The following is a 16,537-nucleotide window of genomic DNA, read 5'->3' on the forward strand; positions in this document are numbered from 1 at the left end:
AGGCATCGTTATCCACAAAGTACAATATGCTATCTGACGCGGCGGGCGGATGCCGCGCGTTTCTCACTAGAGACTATGCTATTCAATATATATATATATATATATAAACCAAGAGGAGAAGGAGAGCAACAGCCCAACCAAGAAGGAGCATACCAAAGCAACGGGGGTATCATGGCCGTGTCCAGCCAGTGTAGTAAACATTAGGAGAGGAGAGGAAAGAATGGCCAGGGAGGAATGATTAAAGCCAACTTGCTCTGGGGGGGGGAAAAAAAAAGACACGCGCAAAGAGAGAGGGCGGAGAGATAGGCACATGCAGCAGCGTGGACGGATCTACAGCCACAGAAGCCATCGGGCCGCCCTGACAAAGCCCTTGCCCAGGGCTAGAAACACCCTCAGAATCATCACCATGAACCACACGTACCACATGAAGCCGACTAGCAGCCACTCCACGGTCAGCCAGAGGGCGCGCCGCAACCATCTGAGCCGTCGCCTTCTTCGGCGCAGCATCTTCTCGATAGTGTCCACCACTGCCTTGACTTTGAGTGGTTGGCCGAGGGCCAGGTCGCGACTCGTCTCGTCGGCCGTATCGCCGGCCTGGCGGCTCTTCTCAAGCAGGTCGTCCGCTATGCGGGACCGAACGTCGCCAATGCGGTTCTGCAGCTGCAGGCAGGTCCTCGACGTGAACTGGTCGGCCGAGGCTTGCCACCGGCGGCCAGACGTCTGTATGGCAGTGTGCAGGCATCGCCCCGCCACCGAGTACAGCTCGTAGCAAGCGACTGAGCCGTCGGCAATCTGCGCTGCAGTGTCGGGGCAAAGCTTGGCAATGTCTGTCCAGGCGATGCCCGCGCAGCCCGACCGGGCCGAGCAATCTGTTGTAGCAAGGCAGCCGGGCTCAAACGGCTTGTGCGCCTCCTGCGCCCTCCTGCTGATTTCCATGGCCTTGATGCCCGTGCTGAGAACAAGGGCGCGAAAGCGGACGATTTCGCGGCGCATCAGGCGAGTCTGCTCGGTGGGCGTGCCCTTGTTCGCGATGGGCCACCGTCCGCTCTTCGTGGACCGGCCGTCATCCTCTGCCCTGCAAGAGCCGAGCAAGGAAGTTGAACGCCCATCGGCGTCCCGGAGCCTATCCGAGATGTTGCCGCCGCCGCGGCGCGAATCGGACTCTGAAGCATCGGATTCCCCGAGCTTAGCAGGCCTTGATTCTGCCGAGGCAGACGGAGACACGCTTTGGGGGCCCATGCGCAGCGGGCGAAGCAGGTTTGGCTGCTGCAGCGATTGGTGCCAGAGGTTGGCGGAATCGTCGGCAGGGTTGCCGGCTGGCGGTGCGTCATTCTCTTCGTGGATGCGGTTGAACTGGGGCATCGAGTCGAGGAAATTCTTTGGCTGGCTCTGGCTCTGGCTCTGGCTCTGGCCGTCAGCCGCTCGCCTGGATGGGCGCCGTGAAACGACCGACGATCCTGATCGACCTTGAGCTCCCTCACCACCCGACTCGTCCGTAGTTTCCATGTCGGCTGGCAAATAGCCGCCATCATCCTTTTTCCGCAGCATGTCGCCGAGTTTCGACACCCCGCCCCGAATGACGGTATCAATGCGAGGGCCGCGGAATATGCCACGCAGCCCGGCTTGTTCCTCTGGCCAGGGACGGTTGCCGCTTCCTGTCCGAAGGTGCGTTTTGACTGGCTCCAGAGGCATCAGGGCAACTGGCAATGATGGCTGCGAAGAAGTAGATTGTCGCCCCTCAGACCAAGGCATCTTCTCAGAGGAATCGGGTTCCAACGCCGCCGGACGCCAGCGGTCATCCTGCTCTAGAATCCCACAATCGCCACTACTCTTGTGGCGGATGATCTGCTTGATCTTGCTGATGGGGTTTTTATGCGGAGATTCCGAACGGCTTAAAGATGGGGCCAGAGCGTGCTGAGTACTGGTCATCGGTTCAGTATTGACACGAGCCGGTTGAAGTTCCGGCGAGGTTGGTGCTGAGGAATCTCTGCTGCAAATGGCGTCTTTGCGAGACTGATCCATCACATGGAGACTCTGTCTCCCAGCGACATTGCGCATGGGGGAGCCTAGCAACAGGGAACTGTCAAAGGCACCTCTCTGGTCAGAGTCGCTAGCGTCAACGAGGGACTCCTTCCGACCGCGATGCCGACTAGACCGTTGTGACAAGGGATTCCTTTCAGGAGTTTTGAGTGTTCCTGGAGGGGGAAAAGGCTCAGTATCAGAGACAGCAGCCCCGGAAGCTTTGGAAACGTCTGTCTGGCAAGCATCCTTGGCTACCACCATCATATCGGCACCTTGTGCGTCCAACAGAGGCTTGCTGTTCCTTTGAACAGACCCGTTGCTGTCATTTTCCCGTGGGCCAGGGAGCTTGTTCAGCACTTTCCTCTGCTCGCTTTCACTGCCGGAAATGTCGGACGCGGACGCGGACGCGGACGCGGAGTCCCTCTTGTGCCACATAAAGTCAGAATGTAGGTTGGAGGCGTTGTGACGATGAGGGAAGGCTCGAATGTTGTGAAGGGTCTGCTTTGCCCGGTCTTTGGCACTATTATGTGACGTGGCTGTATCAACCTTGGAGACTCCAGAAATTTGACCGTTCAACGGATCATCGTCCTGCAGTGAAAAGGGCGGAATGACGTCGCAGGGATCAACGGTCGCGTCTCTTGACACGGTTCGTGAGATTGGTGCCAGTGGCGGGAATATCTTGCGCCAGTTCCGGTCCTCAATGAGCTCTTTGTGGTTTCCTAGTTCGAGCCAGTAGGCATCGGCCATGATATCGCACGGCTCGACGAACCAGTCGACTCTCGGTCTTCGAGCCCGTGTGGCCGTCCTAGAGAGACTATCCGGCAAAGGCTGTTCAAGTGCATCACGAGCATCAGGAAACGGCGGTAAAACGCAATTGCCGTCGTCGGGATTCGCCGCAAACGAGGTGGCCCGCTCGACTGCTCGATCAACCCAAGGCTTCACAGAGTCAAGGTCGCGGAATCCTTGCTTCTCTCCGTCAATGACCTTTCGTTCCCGAGCACGCACCTTCCTGTTGCGAATATACTGCAGAGGGTTGTACTGACGCCCCAGCTGGCCACTGTCGCCATGGCCGCCAAAATTGAAGGATTTCCTCGCAATGGGAGATCCTGGCGGGCTGGCGGCCAAGTTCCGCCCGCTGCCGGACTTGAGGGGGGGGAGCACATCCAGCAGTCTTCTGTATTGCGCCATCAGCTCCAGGTGGTCTTTGGCCTTCTGGGCTCTGGCCAACGTTGATGGCGAAAATTGATAACTGAAGTGGCCATCATGCACGCCCTCAAAGCTTGTGTGCGCCAAAGGACTGTCGAGTGCCCTGGAAGCCAGTCGTGGAGAATGACCCTGCTGGAGCCTGGGGCTGTGACGGTTCGGGTTGCTGTGCGAGGACTTGCGCTGTTGCTGAAAGTGCTTCTGTAGATTGCTTCCCGAACTTGCGTCTGGCATAGGGCCGAGTCGGGGTGGTGCTGCTCGCGAGGTTTGTCGCCGAGAAGCGATGCGCCTTGATTCGCTCAAGCTCAAGGCCATCTGCACGATTCGAGCCGAGTCGGTGTCGATTTCATCGTCATGTGAACTGCTTCTGTCATCTTGAGAGTGGGTAGTTTGTTCGCCTGACGACACCGCGCCACAGGTCTCTGTCGGTTGCGAAAGCCTATGTTGATTCGACCGCACAGGTTGAGATGCTTGCGGAGACTGTAATGCCTTGCCGTCTGGCTCGGCACTGTTTCGAGCAGGAGTGCCTGGACCGGCAGACCGACTGCTACCAGAAAGAGCGCGTTGCAACAAGAATCCTCCACTGGACTGGAGTCTTTTTGATCTTCGCATGCTTTCCCCTCGCTGCATAGTGTCTCTCCCGCCACGAGCTGTCCCCTCAAGGCTCAATTCAGGCAGTTGATGGTCGTGATGCCCTGCAGCGGCTCCAGGACTTGTAGACGTTTTGGCGGCTGAGGACCCGGCGACATCTTGTACACGCCGACCGGTCCTGCTGTCGCTTCGGCTTCGGCTCGATTGCCCAGTATGGCTTCTGCTTCCGGATCGATTGTCGGGGGTCGAAAAGGTGCTGCCCGGGTTAAGATGACTAGGCGACCTGGTTGCACTACGGTCCTCCATGACGGAAGAGCCTGGCCCATGGCTAGGAGACGCTCAAGCTATAGAGACGATGTAGTCGCCATGGAGGAGAGTGCAAACTTTAGATGCTGTGGATGCAATCAGAAGTGCTGCTGTCTCTATTCGGGAGCAATCTCGGTCAGGATGACGATTCGCGAGGAGGTTACACATATGGGGGCGGGGGGGGGGGGGGGGGGGGGGGGGGAAAGAAAAGAAGGTTGAGGTCTGGTTTATTTGAAGGCCTGGAGAGCTATTGACGTTGAAGTGAGTCGGTGATCCAGGGGCTCCTGCCTCTAATAAGCTGCTGGAGCTTGAGGCCGGCTGACTAGGTACCTACCTTAGGTAGTTGATAGGTACTGCACCTAAGGTGCCTTGCCATGTGCCAGGCGCTTAAACTATACGCATGTACTCCGTACCAGTTACGTTAGTAGGTACCTGTCAATACCCGTCTGTGACTGCCTACGGGTACCGCACAGCACGCATGTTGGTTACGAGGTATGTCGGTACAGTACGGAGTACGGAGTACCCACCCACCCTCTCTGCCGGTTCAAAGTTTTGCACAACAGTTGCTCGCAATCAATTGCAAACTTCCCAGTTGGGTGATTCGAATTTAGTAGGGCCATGCCGGCGCTGCTCCGCGACTTGGCAGGCATCGAGACCGATTTCCCGATTATTGAGTTGGACGGGAAGCTCTGTCTTGGCTTACAGGTTAAGGTTAGGCTAGGCCAACCGAGGCTCACATGCCATGCTTGTCAAGTGCCTGCCTGGTCTTCTTCTCAACGCCGCCCTTCTTGTGTCGTCAGAGCCGAGTTGGTTTATTACTCCCCAGAGAGTCTCATCTATACGTACAGGGTTGTGCGGCATTGCAAGTTAGTTATACATGCCCAAGGCAACACTATCCGCAGAGTCTCATCTATATACGTACAGTGTTGTGCGGCGTTGCAAGTTGTACATGCCAAAGGCAACACTACCTCCCCCCGTCTTCCTCCTTCTCGTTTGAAAACACGGAGGGCAATGGATACTACCCAGCGGTGGCTACATCCCCTACTGCATCTTCACATCTCCCGCACAGCCCGTCGGGCTGCTCCGCCAAGTAGCGCCAACACCGGGTGCACTTCTGCAGCCGCGGGGGCAGGACATGCACGGTGCCACCCACGGAGCCCTCGAGGAGCTCGATGTCTCTCGAGTACCGCCAGGCCGACTGACTCTCCGCAGGTTCACTCTTCAACTGCACTTCCGAGACCACAAAGATGGCGTCAAGCTCGTCAATGTACTCTTCCAAGATACTCGTCACCTGTTCGTCCGCGGTATCGATCAGAACGGAGCACTGGAGAGAGCTGCCTACTGCTTTGGCCTCGCGAGCTTGCTCTAGCCCCGCCTTGACTGCTTCATGGACGGCCGTCAGGTAAACGAGGTCTTTGCGTAGCTTTGCCGGCTCAACCGTCAGTCGCTCGGTGGCCGGGAGAGGGGACTGGTAAAGCTGTCGAGTTGGGCTGAGAGAGCTGCTGCCAGTCGACACGTGTCATTGTCAGAGAAGCTCATGGTCCAAGTAGCTTGATATTAACATGTTGCGCCAACAAAAGCTACAGGAGAAACTTACATGTCTTCCATCCATGGTGGACGATGCGACCACGCCTCCTCCACCAAGATGGGCGCGATGGGAGCGAGCATGCGCAGGAACCCGACCAGGATGGGTTCAAGAGCGCCGCCCCCGTCTCCGCAGTAAAGGCGATCCTTGAGACCCTCAAGGTAAAAGGCAGACAGGTCAGTCGCAACCCAGCGATTTATCAATGCTGTTGCTTTGTGGAACTCGTACTTGTTCAAAGCCTCCCAAACTTGGGCCATTGTGTCCCTCAGCTGCATGATTGCAATCTGGTCCAACCGCGTGAGCGGAGCATGACGACTAGATTCGTGTAGCGAACCCAGGATCATCTTGAGAATTGTTCGATACTTGACAAGGGCGTTATGGATAGGCTGCAGTATGGAAGGTCCAATGAGGATATCCGACGTAAAGTCGCTGCTGGCTGCCCAAAGTCTCAAGGCATCTGGTCCGAGGGCATCGAACCGCGGTGCCTCTTTACATCCAGCGTTGCCACCTTTGCCCTTGCTCCTGACTGGTGGAAGCAGTCGTCCATCAATAACCTCCTCGGGCAGAACAGTGTTGCCCATAGACTTGGACATCTTTTTACCCTGGGCATCCAGTGTGAATCCATGGGTGATGAGCGTTCGGAATGGCGGCTGAATGTTTTCGTCTGGCACCCCATTTGCTCTCTGGTTTGCCACATAGGTCAAGAGGCTGGACTGGAACCAGCCGCGATGTTGATCCGATCCCTCGAGATATACATCCACAGGTGTCTCGGTCTCCATCCAGCTCGTGCCACTGTCAAACCACACATCCATCGTATCTGTTCCCCGGCGATATCCTCTTCCCTGCAGGGCCGACGGTATCCACGCAGGATCCTCGGGTGCGTCTGAAAACCATGCTTGCGCCGTTCGTTGCTCCATGACGGAAATTATATGCTCGATCGTCTGCTCATCCATGACGGCACCATCGTCTTGGTCGTACAAGGCAGGAATCGGAACTCCCCAGGAACGCTGACGGGAGATGCACCACTCGCTCCGGCCCTTTACGAAACTTTCCAACCGAGACCTGCCCGACTCTGGAACAAAGCACACGTTGCTCAAGGCCTTTAGTGAAATCTCCTTGATTCGTCCCACATCAGCAAACCACTGCGCTGTTGCTCTCACGACCACAGGTTGCTTTGTACGCCAGTCGTAAGGGTATTTGTGCTCCAGCTGATGTGTCGCCAGCACGTCATCACCAATCAAATCCAAGACGGCTTTGCCTGCACCCTCCAGAATGTTGGGAGCTTGAGTGAGAAGTTGAGGCTGGTCCGGATATGCGTCTTCGGTGAAGTAACCGTCGTCAGTGATTGGCGCAAACGCCTCGATGCCTAGCCTGGCGCAAACCTCATAATCATCTTGGCCGTGACCAGGCGCCATGTGAACCAATCCAGTGCCAGATTCGGCCGACACAAAATCTGCGTGAACGACTGGTTGCGCCGAGGAGGATGCACCACGCAACTTGTTGCGGTAATGCAATCCAGCCAGGTCTGAGCCACGGATCGAGTCCGCAACAACTCTAAACTCGGGCAGCACGCCACGCATCGCGTCAACCCGACTTGAAGCAACCAGGAGCCCGTAGTTGTCAATCTGCAAGAGCGAGTACGTCAAGTCGCCATGGACAGCGATGGCTTTGTTGGCCGGAAGTGTCCAAGGGGTGGTGGTCCAAACGGCTGCGAAGATGGGACCGTCAAACCCACGCAGCTCCGATACAGGCTTGCCGTCAGCAAGGATGGGAAATCTGACATATGCAGAGTGAGAAGTGTGATCATGACGGTATTCGAGCTCGGCTTCCGCCAGCGCCGTTCTAGATGACGTCGACCAGTACACCGGCTTGCGTTTTCTGTAAATGAGCCCGTTTTGAACCATCTTCTGAAACACTCGCAATTGCCTAATCTCGTAATCGGGGTCCATGGTAGTCCACTTGTTATCCCAATCAGCCATGACCCCAAAGGATTGGAACCCTTTCATCTGATCGATGACGGCCTTGCCGGCCAGCCGTCTTGCTGCTTGGCGCACTTTGACGGGACCGTGGCCGCTGGCAGCAGGATTCGATCCCAGGGCTTTCATCTCAATGGGGAGACCGTGGCAATCCCAGCTCGGTCTGTATACGACGCGCCTTCCCCCTAGCACCTGGGTGCGAAGGATCATGTCCTTGAGGATCTTGTTGATGGCGTGCCCAACATGAAGGGGACCATTCGCATACGGAGGGCCATCGTGGAGAACAAAGGGATCTTGCTGGGGTCGGTTGCTTGACTGCCATTGGTACAGCTCTTGAGAACATGCTTGTAGATACTGTTGACGAAATTTCGGGTTCGGTCGAGCACTGCGTGGGACGGACGGACGGCGGAAAAAATAATCAGACCAGCATTTCGGTGCAGGAGAGCATTCCGCGAGCGTCGTACTTACGGAAAACTGGACTTGGGCAGCTTCAACGTCGCCTTCCATGACTTTGACATGTTTCGGCCCCTTTCATGGCATGGCCACCCGGAGTGTGGATTGGGCAATTCGACCTAGACTTGAATCCGTGACGTGGTGTTTGGCGGTGTGTTGTGCTGCGTTGCTGCAAACCAACGAGGAACATGAGCCATTGATTGGAGGCAACATTGAAACTTGCGTGAGGTCTGGTGCTGCTAGCTGCTAACTCCTACAGTAGCTGCTATTGCAGGGCTCCAGCCGGGGGCCGTCAAGATGGATCAATGTCAATAATGTTATTGACAAGAACTGGACTGGACGGCTGGGGCCATCATTTCGGCGCACTGACAATTAGTGGGTGGTAGCGGGGCAGAGCTTCAAGCCAGTTGCACGACCAACCGACCATTGACCAGACGCTTCAAATCCCTTCCACCACCCGCACATGCGCACGTGCATTCTTATTCACTGTCGTATCATGCCATGACGTGATGCGACGTGCCGTGACGTGGTCGGAAAATGGCACCTGTGCGCAGATACTTGAGAATATCAAAGTATTCGGTTCTCGAATGTCGCATCTATTTGGATAATCCCTCTCTGGCCCAGTCTTGGCTCTTGAACCCCGTCAAGCCTGTGCTGCCGCGCATCATTGAATGCGTCCGCCCGTTGGTGCTCCCAAAACTACGTGAAGAGAGAGAACGAAGCAACAAGAAGAGCTCCAAAAAAAGGAGTGTCAAGGACGTCATTGTTCGAGGTAAGTGGAACTTGGGAAAGGGATGGAGGAGTTGGGTGTAACTAATGGTCCTCCCTCCCTAGAAGACTTTGAAGTGTCTGTTTTCCTGACCGAGACGTCCACTCGCCACTCGCTGCTCACAAAGCAGAAGCACTTTCGGGAAAAAGGACCTGGGCTGATGCAGTCCAACTCTGCGAAGCTGATTAGGGAGACGAACCACGTCCCCGTTGACGTTGACCGGGTGCAAACCGAAGCTCTGGTGATTCGCGAGGAGAATGGCGAAGAAGACGACGTGCAGCTATCCGAAATCCCACCAGCCAGTGCACAAAAGCGCCGTCGAGGGCACGGAAAAAACCAAGACTCTGACTCTGATGCCCATGCTCCCGACACGAATCGTGAGCAAGATGGCCACATTGACCTCGACGCGGACGGGGACGAACGGCGCCCAAAACGGCCGCGCGTGCCAGACGTCCTCGAAAACGATGACAGCCTCGACGAGGAAGACGATAAGAAGAAGCTAACTATGGACGTATCTTACCAAGGATTCGCCATCTATGGTCGAGTTCTTTGTCTTGTGGTCCGTAAAACAGGGAACAAGACTCGGCCCAACCAGCAAAATGCGAATGCTGCGTCTGGAGGGCAAGCCAGCATGGAGAACTGGATCACGTCAACGCAGATTCCAATGGGCCAAGAGTCTGAGTGAGATGATGAGACAGTGGGCTTGTCCGCAAAGGTTTCCTACCTACCTAGCGCTCAACGAGGAATTAGACATAATCTCCCGGGTTTCTTGGGGGAGCGTGCTGATACGACGCCTACCTGCCCAGGACCAACCCGAGACTTTTTTTTTTTTTTTTTTTTTTTTTTTTTCCCGCACAGAAGTTTGAAGCACGCTCAAACAATTATACGATGTGCAAGAAAATGCAGGTTTCCTGATCTTGGACATGCGGGCCGTGTTCGTGGCTGGTACGTTGCCAGGCCAAACCACTGCAAGGAGAACAGATTTCCGCTCTGCCGAAAAAAATATGGAGTACTTGCGTTTGCGGTCACCCAAGTCTCACCCAAGTCTTCCCTAGTCTTATCAGACATGGTCCGCGGTTGTGATGAGCAGCAATTGGCGTGATGATGATGATGATGATGATGCTACACCTGTCGGTGGTGGCCAGGTGGTTAGACGGGCTGGCGTCTTGATATGAAAACACCCGGCTGTACAGAGTACGGTGTAGTCGGTAGATAATTGCTCATCGGTGGGCTCGCTGCGTGTTGTTGATCTGTGTGGCGCTGGTTGGGAGTGAACATGGGGATACTGGTAAGACAACCGATTCATTATACTTGCCAACACAACCCTACCAAAAAGCGCCCTTTCTAACGACATGGCAGTGCAGGCAGGCATTCTTATTCCCCCCTGGCAATCTATAACTGATCTGCAACACTAGTCATGTCTACACTGGCACTTTTCAGATACATGTCTCCTTGGACTGATGCCACGCTCCCGGACATCTACACTGGCGCTTTCCAAGAATCTCCCTGGACTGATGCCAAATAGTTTTTCGTCTAGCTTGCACTATCCGGGGCCCGTTGGCGAAATACCGCGGGGCTCTCTCGCTAGCGGCGAACATTCTCGTGTACTCGAGCTTGTTATCACGTCTTACTATAGACTGCAACAACGATTCTCCTAGCTTATACAAAAAGAGCATGCGGGTATACTGATTTGTGGTCACCTTGCTCCTGAAAGTCGAGGTAGCAGGGAAGGTTCGCCTATTTCTCTTCTTCTTCTTTTTTTTTCCTTTTTTTTCCTTTTTGACAAGAGGCCAGCGTAGCACCTCGCCGGTAGTCAGTCTAGAGGGCAATCTTTCAATGCTGTTTGGCTTGACGATTTGAGGTTGGTGTTCGGTAGTGCATCTGTGTGGGTTCGGTACGTGCTCTCGTGATACTGTTGCTGGAGTATTTGGTGTTGCACGAGCAGGAGGCAGCTTGTCTCTGCTGCGGACCAGAGCAGGCATCTAGTACGGAGTACAGCAGCCATCCATCAAGGCAGCCTTTCAGAGCGAGCAACAGTGGAGAGGCTGCAAGGGGGAAACGACAACGCTAGCATCTGGTGTCAACTTAGTTACTGCCGATCGGAATGGAAGCGTCAAGGGGTTTTCCCACAACAAGAGACAATTCGACGATATACACCGAGTCCGACCCAACAGTGCAACGGGTCGGTTCCCCAACTTTCCCCTGCTTTTCAACATGCGGGCCCGAGACACACAAAAAAAAACAAAAACAAAAAAAAAGGCACCAGACTTATTTGACCAGACTTGCTGATGCACTGCGCGCCACTGCGAGTCCGGGTGCGGATCCAGCTTGGCGATTCTTACACTGGGAAATACACTCTCACTTACTTGCCTGCTCAACGGGCGCGTTTCTTTCATTCGACTTGCTCCATGTACACATGACACCTGCCGCGGACTTTTTTTTTTCCTTCTTTTCTTTTTTTTTTTCCTTTTTTTGTGTTCCTCTAGTTGCAAGCCACGATGGGGACATTTTTCTTCTGGCTCATGCAGGGCAGGGCAGGGCGACCTGCGCACGCCCCTTGAGCACACGCCTAGCTTAGGACGGACCTGGGTAAGCTGTCCAGACGGCCAGGGCAGGTGATCGGCAGCAGATCTGGTGCGAGACTACATATCGACCGACCTATGCCCCCCCCTTGTCATTCGACCCCCCCATAATAACTTAACTGACCTGACCAAGGCTCTTTCCTAATATAGAGATACGCTAATAAAGAGTAGTGGATCCTTTAATCTACAGTAGCCACTAGACTATAAGTATCTTTATATATATTTTCCTATAGGAGGTGACTTCTATTATATTTTTACCAGGTATCCCTACCTAAGAACCTAATATTAAAAGTAAATAAAGTACCTTTATATAGACTTTTCTATAGAAAGCGACTTCCTTTCTTTTTACTAGGTAGGTACTTAGGTACTTAGGTATTATAGTAGAAAAAAGTACCTTTATATATATTTTTCTGTATAAAGTGACTTCTAATACTTCTACTAAGTGCCTAGTACCTAGGTACCTAGGTACCTACCTATTTAGTAGGTACTAGGGATAGAAAGAGAGGTAGGTACCTTTATATATATATTTCTATATAAAGTGACTTATTTTATTTCTTATATTAGGTACCCTTATATAAGAACCTAATAAAACAGCAGAGAAAGTACTTCTCTCTATATTTTTCTATAGAAAGTGACTTCTTTAATTTCTTTTACTAGGTACCCCTACCTAGGAACCTAGTAAAATAGCAGAGAAAGTACTTCTCTATATAGTATTCTATGTAAAGTGACCTGACCCTACTATTCCCTAATAAACCAATTATATTAAGAGTATAGCCCATAGCAATGGTCAGGTCAGTTAAGTTATTATGGGGGGGTCGGATGACAAGGGGGGGACACAGGTCGGTTGACCTGTACCCTCATCTGGTGCTTTTCGAGACCACTGGTAGCTTTAGCTGGCTGGGGAAATCGCCCATGGCGGGAAAGACGTCCGTCATCTCGGATGCGATGCGAGCCTACTTGATGCAGCGGGTTCTGTCCGTACGACGCTATTGGGTTTCACGGCCGTGGACGTCTTCGTTGCGAAAGTATGTAGTTTGGGCTTTCCGAACGCCGTACTCGGCGCGCTATACTCTGTACCAAGAGGAGTAGACACTCTCGGTGCTCGGGTAGGGGTGAGTACTCAAGTGATGCATCATCGAGTCATCTGCTCGTTCTCGAACTCGGTCACATTTCACGTCAGGCGGCTTTACATGGTGCTACGGAGCACGCGCAAGACGCAAGCTGGCATCACGTCGTCTCCGCCGCCACTCGGCTCGGAAAAGGTCGAGTCTCGAGGCAATCGCGGTTTCGCGTCGCTCGACGGCGGCGGGTGGGTGGGTGGTTGCGAGGCCCTGGCAAGCGGTAAGCCTGTTGGATCGAGGTGCGCGAGCCGCCCGAGACATTTGGACAAGAGGCAACAACCACGTTGTGCATGAAGCGGGCGCAGCAGGAACTCACTGGGGAACAAGTACGGACCAGGAGCACGGAGTACGGAGCACGGAGCGCGGAGCGCGGAGTAGCCAGGGTCCACGGCCCAAGGGACGAAGGGGAAAGGGAGATAACATAAACAGGCTCAGCCAGTATAGATGCCGTCTGCGTGCGTGTCTGCGTGTCTTCAGATCTGCCCTTCCTCCCCCCACCCCCCCCCCCCCTTCTATGATCGACGGCCTGGGCTGGCCACTCGCTGCCTCTGCAAGTCCTTGCTGCTTACTGCTTACGGCGCGTAGCGTGGTGTGATGGACATGGCCGTGCGAACCCGTGTCAGCAGGAGAACTTGTACGAGCACAGGGTCGTCTCTGCACCGCGACGGGAGCCCGGGGGGGGGGGGGGGGGGGGGCACTTGAAGCTGGCGGAGACGAGAAGAGCTGCCAAGCTAGCTCCAGTCATCAGGTCGACGCGGGGCGCCACGTTTTCTCTTTGCTCCTCCGCTCTGGCGGCAGCAGGAGAGCGGCTGCAGTGGAAATCACTCGTGGCGTCCTGCGGTCCACGCGGGTTGGCTGTAGATATTGATATTGCTCTTGACATCCAGGGTCATGATTCGTTGCTCTCGAGGGCAAGCACCCGTTGCCGTGGATTCCTGGACTGTCCGGGCTCTGGGGTGATCAGCAGAGCTTGGTGGTGTCGAAAGAGTAAGACGAGGCAAAAGACGAGAGAAGAGACTTGAAAAGAAAAGCTGCTCGAGTCGCAACTCCGTGATTGGTCGAGCCATGAAAAGATTAGTGAATCGTAGCAATGGCAGTTGATTGGCTCGGAGGGCTTGCAAGCCGCGGACCCCTGCCTAGTGCCCATCTCCACCAGGTTGGTCTTGCAGGGAACAACAGGCTCAGCAGGGTGATTGGTGATTGGTGATTGGTGATTGGTGATTGATGATTGATGATTGATGATTGATGCTGAGATTCCTGAGATTCCACGTGGCACTTGGCGAAAAGCACTTCGCAATACCTAGGTACTTTGTTTGGCTACCGTTAGTCGGTGGCGGAACAGCCGCCAGCAACAAGTACCCGCCAGGGAGCTGCCTGTACCTGGGGGCCCGTCACGTCAGTCAGGGATCCCAGCCGGCAGCCAGCTCGATAAAGCAGTGGGGGGGGCGCGAGGCCTGCTTGCTCCAGCTTTATTAGTGGCGGCGTCGGGAAGCACCGGCAGGCTTGCTCTTAAGTGCTCCTTCCTTGTTTTGTTCCCGGTCAGTTACATGTATGATTCATGTTTCAACCTGCCACTGTCCTTCTCCCCCAACCCTTCAAGGTCCGGTCCAGATGCTGCACGACTGTTGCCGGCAAGTACGGCAGGTACCCACCCGCGACGTGAGCCGTCGACAGGCAAAGAGATGGAATAGACTTTTGCTGAAACAAGGGCGCCCTGGGTTTTGTGGGCCAAGCGGGCAGGTTGGCCCCCACGCGAGTGTACGGAGTACTTGTTCGGGGTCTTGTTTTTTTGCTTTTTTTTTTTTTTTTTTTTTTCCCAGATGGCACTCGATCCAGCGCGCAGAACAGAAAGCAGCAAAGAGAAAGAGGGAGAGAGAGAGACGGGGTGTTGGTAATCTCCGCAGCGGCTGACGCAGCTCGTAAACAGGGGCCGTCATTGTCATGCCAGACATTGGGCATGGATGGGCTCAGGGACAGCCATCCGCGACGCCCAGCTTATGTTGAGAGCCCTGCGGATTGAAGCACATGATCAAGACTTGCCGCAGGTGTCGCGACGAAGGAGGACAACTGCTCTCACTGGACTTGCTCTGGGGCAGTTCGTCAATCATCAGAGAGTGGGATTGGCATGCCCGCACCGCAGCCTGTCGAGGAAGGTCCCAGTCATGTTTTAGACGTGGGCATGCTCAGCCAGCCTGCAAGCCCACAGAGAAACTTGCGGGGAAGGGGTTTCTTTTTTTTTTTTTTTTTTTTTCTTTCTTACTTTTTCCCCTCTTGTCCCCCTCGTGCAGCTGATCGACACAAGTGATGACATGGCCATTTCGCCAGACAGCAAGTGGAGTAAGCGGAGTAACCAGCGGCTTCGCCCTGTCGCCAAATTTTTGATGCTGTACGGAGTACGTCCGTACTCCGTATAGAGTACCCCAATGAACAACCCCCGATGCACGACACTGGTGCCGTAGTTTGTGGGCAGCCCCAGCCCCTCCTATACCCCAAGAAAAAAGCTTGAGCAACAAAGCCTGCGGCGGGGTTATCGACTTGTTCGGGAAGCTGAGACACTCCGACAACTCGCAAGGGGGCCAAAAGTGGTCACCGTTCCACAGGGTGTGCGAGATGATAACCACCGAAGCAGCGTTTTCCGCCCCGTAGCCACGAATCGGCACGTATCCAGCTAGTTGTATGAGACGCGGCCTCGCCATGACACCGGTGGAGACGCCGGATGGTGATGAAGTAATGATTTTTGCATCTCGTCACTCGTAAAACTGGTCGCCTGCCCCGTCCCGTCCTATGCAGCAGATTGGTTATTACTGCGGTGGCCGGGGCGGCTTGCAGGCCAAGCTGGTGGTCCCTTTGCACACACAAGCTTTTGTCTCTAACCGCACTCCACAGGATGCTTGGCATTGGAAGCCGACCAGGCGGCAATATCCGCTGGAAAAGCTTACATGTCTTTTGTTCGAAACAGCCAGCGTGGAGCAGAAAGACGTACGAGGTGGCAAGTTCCATGCCGCCGTGTTTGCAGTAGAATATCTGGACGGCTCCGTTCATCCAGTCGATGATGCCATGGGGAATCGTCGGATGGCTGGACTGTTATTCTGTGCGCCTGCTGCTGTGGACCGAATTGGTGCAAGGTGTTAAGCTCAGGAGGATAACAAAAGGTCGACTAGCAAGGGGTGACGTGACATTCGAGGTTTTTCTCTGGGTAAGAGAGGCAACAAAGTCAAGACGAGCCAGCCTTGGCCTCGTGCGTCACAGGATGCGAAGGCATGTACCTAGCAACCGCGAGAGTCAGCAGCAAACTTGGCTCCCAGCATACCAAGGCATGCTCCTGGTGCCGACCGGAATGCCGGACGTCCAGGCTTCCCCAAAGTCGGTTCGGCAACTCTGTTGACGCAAGGTGAAGGAAGGGAGCCAGAGGCAGTTGGTTGTGTTGTTTGTTTGTGCGCAATTGTGTGGCGTTGGAGGGAGGCGGACTGCAACCTAGTAATCACGTGCAGCATCCAAGGGCCGGTCCGGGGGCCTGATGCTGCCACCAGGTTCCCGGGGGGGCCAGGCATGACCTTTCAGGAACGAAGGTCAAGGCGGAAGGAAGGAAGGAAGGAAGGAATGTTCCAAGGAAGGAAGGTTCCATTGTCTATTCCATCATGTGTCCGGCCAGGCACCGGCACCGGCACCGGCAGCAAGCAACAGGAACGTTGATTAGTAGTCTGGTTGCAAACTTGCCGTAATTACCGGAAGAGGGCTGGGAAGAAAGAAAAAAAAAAAAAACCTTCCATTGTGGCATTGTCCAGGGACTGGGTACCTTGCACGGGATCTGAAGTCCAAAACAAGAGGTGTGTGGCCTTGACGCCGTAACCGGTTTCGCATCCATCCTGTAGCTCAAGTCCAGAAAACCCCGAGCCATCCAGCGCTGTGCCATCGGCAAGGCTAGGCCG

The 16,537-nt window shown here is 54.6% G+C and overlaps 5 protein-coding genes across 5 annotated transcripts; 2 read left to right on the top strand and 3 right to left on the bottom strand.

Annotated features, from left to right (window-relative positions):
- Positions 1-330: 330 nt before the first annotated feature.
- UV8b_02790 (uncharacterized protein) lies at positions 331-3,837 on the bottom strand (the record flags this gene model as incomplete). The annotated part of the gene is made up of 1 exon (XM_043140288.1): positions 331-3,837. The coding sequence occupies one exon, from the start codon at positions 3,835-3,837 to the stop codon at positions 331-333; it is 3,507 nt and encodes a 1,168-aa protein (XP_042996222.1).
- Positions 3,838-5,140: 1,303 nt separating this feature from the next.
- On the bottom strand, positions 5,141-8,201 carry UV8b_02791 (uncharacterized protein; the record flags this gene model as incomplete). The annotated part of the gene is made up of 3 exons (XM_043140289.1): positions 5,141-5,621; positions 5,720-8,068; positions 8,152-8,201. 3 exons carry the CDS (start codon positions 8,199-8,201, stop codon positions 5,141-5,143), a joined length of 2,880 nt encoding a protein of 959 aa, XP_042996223.1.
- A 472-nt stretch (positions 8,202-8,673) lies between these two features.
- UV8b_02792 (uncharacterized protein) lies at positions 8,674-9,590 on the top strand (the record flags this gene model as incomplete). The annotated part of the gene is made up of 2 exons (XM_043140290.1): positions 8,674-8,908; positions 8,971-9,590. The coding sequence occupies 2 exons, from the start codon at positions 8,674-8,676 to the stop codon at positions 9,588-9,590; spliced, it is 855 nt and encodes a 284-aa protein (XP_042996224.1).
- Positions 9,591-12,673: 3,083 nt separating this feature from the next.
- On the bottom strand, positions 12,674-13,031 carry UV8b_02793 (uncharacterized protein; the record flags this gene model as incomplete). The annotated part of the gene is made up of 2 exons (XM_043140291.1): positions 12,674-12,818; positions 12,925-13,031. 2 exons carry the CDS (start codon positions 13,029-13,031, stop codon positions 12,674-12,676), a joined length of 252 nt encoding a protein of 83 aa, XP_042996225.1.
- Positions 13,032-15,392: 2,361 nt separating this feature from the next.
- UV8b_02794 (uncharacterized protein) lies at positions 15,393-15,993 on the top strand (the record flags this gene model as incomplete). Its single annotated transcript, XM_043140292.1, has 2 exons — positions 15,393-15,587; positions 15,655-15,993. 2 exons carry the CDS (start codon positions 15,393-15,395, stop codon positions 15,991-15,993), a joined length of 534 nt encoding a protein of 177 aa, XP_042996226.1.
- Between the last annotated feature and the right edge of the window lie 544 nt (positions 15,994-16,537).

This window comes from Ustilaginoidea virens, chromosome 2, assembly GCF_000687475.1.
Source record: "Ustilaginoidea virens chromosome 2, complete sequence".
Taxonomy (NCBI): domain Eukaryota; kingdom Fungi; phylum Ascomycota; class Sordariomycetes; order Hypocreales; family Clavicipitaceae; genus Ustilaginoidea; species Ustilaginoidea virens.